The sequence below is a fragment of the chloroplast genome of Brassica napus (assembly GCF_020379485.1).
Source record: "Brassica napus chloroplast, complete genome".
Classification (NCBI taxonomy): Eukaryota; Viridiplantae; Streptophyta; class Magnoliopsida; order Brassicales; family Brassicaceae; genus Brassica; species Brassica napus.
Window position 1 is genome coordinate 87,501 of NC_016734.1, and position 5,000 is coordinate 92,500.

Below are 5,000 nucleotides of genomic sequence, written 5' to 3' on the forward strand. Positions count from 1 at the left end.
TCAATATAGATTGATCCGAAATCTGATTCAAATCCAATTCCAATATAGTCCCTATGGGTACATAAGAAATGTATTGAATCGATTCTTTTTAATGAAGAGACCTGATCGCAACTTCGAATATGGAATTCAAAGGGATCTAATAGGAAATGATACTCTGAATCATAGAACTATAATGAAAGATACGATCAACCAACATTTATCGAATTTGAAAAAGAGTCAGAAGAAATGGTTCGATCCTCTTATTTTTCTTTCTCGAACCGAGAGATCCATAAATCGGGATCCTAATGCATATAGATACAAATGGTCCAATGGGAGCAAGAATTTCCAGGAGCATTTGAAACATTTCGTTTCTGAGCGGAAGAGCCGTTTTCAAGTAGTGTTCGATCGATTATGTATTAATCAATATTCGATTGATTGGTCTGAGGTTATTGATAAAAAAGATTTGTCTAAGTCACTTCGTTTCTTTTTGTCCAAGTTACTTCGTTTTTTGTCCAAGTTACTTCTCTTTTTGTCTAACTCACTTCCTTTTTTCTTTGTGAGTTTCGAGAATATCCCCATTCATAGGTCTGAGATCCACATCTATGAATTGAAAGGTCCGAACGATCAACCCTGCAATCAGTTGTTAGAATCAATAGGTCTTCAAATCGTTCATTTTAAAAAATTGAAACCCTTTTTATTGGATGATCATAATACTTCTCAAAAATCGAAATTCTTGATCAATGGAGGAACAATATCACCATTTTTGTTCAATAAGATACCAAAGTGGATGATTGACTCATTCCATACTAGAAAGAATCGCAGGAAATCTTTTGATAACACGGATTCCTATTTCTCAATCGTATCCCACGATCAAGACAATTGGCTGAATCCCGTGAAACCATTTCAGAGAAGTTCATTGATATCTTCTTTTTCTAAAGCAAATCGACTTCGATTCTTGAATAATCCACATCACTTCTGCTTCTATTGTAACAAAAGATTCCCTTTTTATGTGGAAAAGGCCCGTCTCAATAATTCTGATTTTACGTATGGACAATTCCTCACTATCTTGTTCATTCACAACAAAATATTTTCTTCGTGTGGTGGTAAAAAAAAACATGCTTTTTTGGAGAGAGATACTATTTCACCTTCGTCAATCGAGTCACAGGTATCTAACATATTCATATCTAACGATTTTCCACAAAGTGGTGACGAAAGGTATAACTTGTACAAATCTTTCCATTTTCCAATTCGATCCGATCCATTAGTTCGTAGAGCTATTTACTCGATTGCAGACATTTCTGGAACACCTCTAATAGAGGGACAAAGAGTAAATTTGGAAAGAACGTATTGTCAAACTCTTTCAGATATGAATCTATCCGATTCAGAAGAGAAGAGCTTGCATCAGTATCTCAATTTCAATTCAAACGTGGGTTTGATTCACACTCCATGTTCTGAGAAATATTTACAGAGGAAAAAACGGAGTCTTTGCCTAAAAAAATGCGTTGACAAAGGGCAGATGGATAGAACCTTTCAACGAGATAGTGCTTTTTCAACTCTCTCAAAATGGAATCTATTCCAAACATATATGCCATGGTTCTTTACTTCGACAGGGTACAAATATCTAAATTTGATATTTTTAGATATTTTTTCAGACCTATTGCGGATACTAAGTAGCAGTCAAAAATTTGTATCCATTTTTCATGATATTATGTATGGATTAGATATATCATGGCGAATTCTTCAGAAAAAATTGTGTCTTCCACAAAGGAATCTGATAAGTGAGATTTCGAGTAAGTCTTTACATAATCTTCTTCTGTCCGAAGAAATGATTCATCGAAATAATGAGTCATCGTTGATATCGACACATCTGAGATCGCCAAATGTTCGTGAGGTCCTCTATTCAATCCTTTTCCTTCTTCTTGTTGCTGGATATATCGTTCGTACACATCTTCTCTTTGTTTCCCGAGCCTATAGTGAGTTACAGACAGAGTTCGAAAAGATCAAATCTTTGATGATTCCATCATACATGATTGAGTTGCGAAAACTTCTGGATAGGTATCCTACATCTGAACAGAATTCTTTCTGGTTAAAGAATCTTTTTCTAGTTGCTCTGGAACAATTAGGAGATTGTCTAGAAGAAATACGGGGTTCTGGCGGCAACATGCTATGGGGTGGTGATCCCGCTTATGGGGTCAAATCAATACGTTCTAAGAAGACAGATTTGAAAATAAACTTCATCGATATCATCGATCTCATAAGTATCATACCAAATCCCATCAATCGAATCACTTTTTCGAGAAATACGAGACATCTAAGTCATACAAGTAAAGACATCTATTCATTGATAAGAAAAAGAAAAAACGTGAGCGGTGATTGGATTGATGATAAAATAGAATCCTGGGTCGCGAACAGTGATTCGATTGATGATAAAGAAAGAGAATTCTTGGTTCAGTTCTCCACCTTAAGGGCAGAAAAAAGGATTGATCAAATTCTATTGAGTCTGACTCATAGTGATCATTTATCAAAGAATGACTCTGGTTATCAAATGATTGAACAACCGGGAACAATTTACTTACGATACTTAGTTGACATTCATAAAAAGTATCTAATGAATTATGAGTTCAATACATCCTGTTTAGCAGAAAGACGGATATTCCTTGCTCATTATCAGACAATCACTTATTCACAAACTTCGTGTGGGGCTAATAGTTTTCATTTCCCGTCTCATGGAAAACCCTTTTCGCTCCGCTTAGCCCTATCCCCCTCTAGGAGTATTTTAGTGATAGGTTCTATAGGAACCGGACGATCCTATTTGGTCAAATACCTAGCGACAAACTCCTATGTTCCTTTCATTACAGTATGTCTGAACAAGTTCCTGGATAACAAGCCGAAAGGTTTTTTTCTTGATGATATCGATATTGATGATAGTGACGATATTGATGCTAGTAACGATATTGATCGTGAACTTGATACGGAGCTGGAGCTTCTAACTATGATGAATGCGCTAACTATGGATATGATGTCGGAAATAGACCGATTTTATATCACCCTTCAATTCGAATTAGCAAAAGCAATGTCTCCTTGCATAATATGGATTCCAAACATTCATGATCTTGATGTGAATGAGTCGAATTACTTAGCCCTCGGTCTCTTGGTGAACTCTCTCTCCAGGGATTGTGAAAGATGTTCGACTAGAAATAGTCTTGTTATTGCTTCGACTCATATTCCCCAAAAAGTGGATCCCGCTCTAATAGCCCCGAATAAATTAAATACATGCATTAAAATAAGAAGGCTTCTTATTCCACAACAACGAAAGCACTTTTTCACTCTTTCCTATACTAGGGGATTTCACTTGGAAAAGAAAATGTTCCATACTAATGGATTCGAGTCCATAACCATGGGTTCCAGTGCACGAGATCTTGTAGCACTTACCAATGAGGCCTTATCAATTAGTATTACACAGAAGAAATCAATTATAGACACTAATACAATTAGATCTGCTCTTCATAGACAAACTTGGGATTTGCGATCCCAGGTAAGATCGGTTCAGGATCATGGGATCCTTTTCTATCAGATAGGAAGGGTTGTTGCACAAAATGTACTTATAAGTAATTGCCCCATAGATCCTATATCTATCTATATGAAGAAGAAATCATGTAACGAAGGGGATTCTTATTTGTACAAATGGTACTTCGAACTTGGAACGAGCATGAAGAAATTCACGATACTTCTTTATCTTTTGAGTTGTTCTGCCGGATCGGTCGCTCAAGACCTTTGGTCTCTACCCGGACCCGATGAAAAAAATAGGATCACTTCTTATGGATTCATTGAGAATGATTCGGATCTATTTCATGGCCTATTAGAAGTGCAAGGCGCTTTGGTGGGATCCTCACGGACAGAAAAAGATTGCAGTCAGTTTGATAATGATCGAGTGACATTGCTTTTTCGCTCCGAACCAAGGGATCCCTTATATATGATGCAAGATGGATCTTGTTCTATCGTTGATCAGAGATTTCTCTATGAAAAATACGAATCGGAGTTTGAAGAAGGGGAAGGAGAAGCAGTCCTCGACCCGGAACAGATAGAGGAGGATTTATTCAATCACATAGTTTGGGCTCCTAGAATATGGCGCCCTCGGGGCTTTCTATTTGATTGTATCGAAAGGCCTAATGAATTGGGATTTCCCTATTTGGCCGGGTCATTTCGGGGCAAGCGGATCATTTATGATGAAAAGTATGAGCTTCAAGAGAATGATTCGGAGTTCTTGCAGAGCGGAACCATGCAGTACCAGAGACGAGATAGGTCTTCCAAAGAACAAGGCTTTTTTAGAATAAGCCAATTCATTTGGGACCCCGCAGATCCACTCTTTTTCCTATTCAAAGATCAGCCCTTTGTCTCTGTGTTTTCACATCGAGAATTCTTTGCAGATGAAGAGATGTCAAAGGGGCTTCTTACTTCCCAAACAGATCCTCCTACATCTATATATAAACGCTGGTTTATCAAGAATACGCAAGAAAAGCACTTCGAATTGTTGATTCAGCGCCAGAGATGGCTTAGAACCAATAGTTCATTATCTAATGGATTTTTCCGTTCTAATACTCTATCCGAGAGTTATCAGTATTTATCAAATCTGTTCCTATCTAACGGAACGCTAGTGGATCGAATGACAAAGACATTGTTGAAAAAAAGATGGCTTTTTCCGGATGAAATGAAAATAGGATTCATGTAATGTAACAGGAGAAAGGTTTCCCATTACTTAGCCGGAAAGATATGTGTCCATGAAATAGGGATTAAGTGGAACGGAATTGACTGGGTGGTAGAGTTGTAGAAACACCTGTTTCTTCCACTTAGCTCCATGGAACAATATGCTACGACGGAAACATGGAAGAATTGAAATCTTAGATCAAAACACTATGTATGGATGGTACGAACTGCCTAAACAAGAATTCTTGAACAGCGAACAACCAGAGCTATTACTCACTACATCAAAAAAATTTCCATTAATGAAGGATGGAAATCCA

General features: G+C 37.3%; 2 protein-coding genes across 2 annotated transcripts in view; both read left to right on the top strand. All coding sequences in view use genetic code 11, as the record gives it.

The window, feature by feature from the left end:
- ycf2 overlaps positions 1–4,708 on the top strand; it is a 6,864-nt gene extending 2,156 nt beyond the window's left edge. The window contains exon 1 of the mRNA in view: positions 1–4,708. This exon is cut by the window's left edge and continues 2,156 nt beyond it. Within this exon, the coding sequence (YP_005089995.1) occupies positions 1–4,708 (4,708 nt within the window).
- Positions 4,709–4,844: 136 nt separating this feature from the next.
- Positions 4,845–5,000, top strand: part of ycf15 — a 234-nt gene continuing 78 nt past the window's right edge. The window contains exon 1 of the mRNA in view: positions 4,845–5,000. This exon is cut by the window's right edge and continues 78 nt beyond it. Coding sequence (YP_005089996.1) covers positions 4,845–5,000 — 156 coding nt within the window.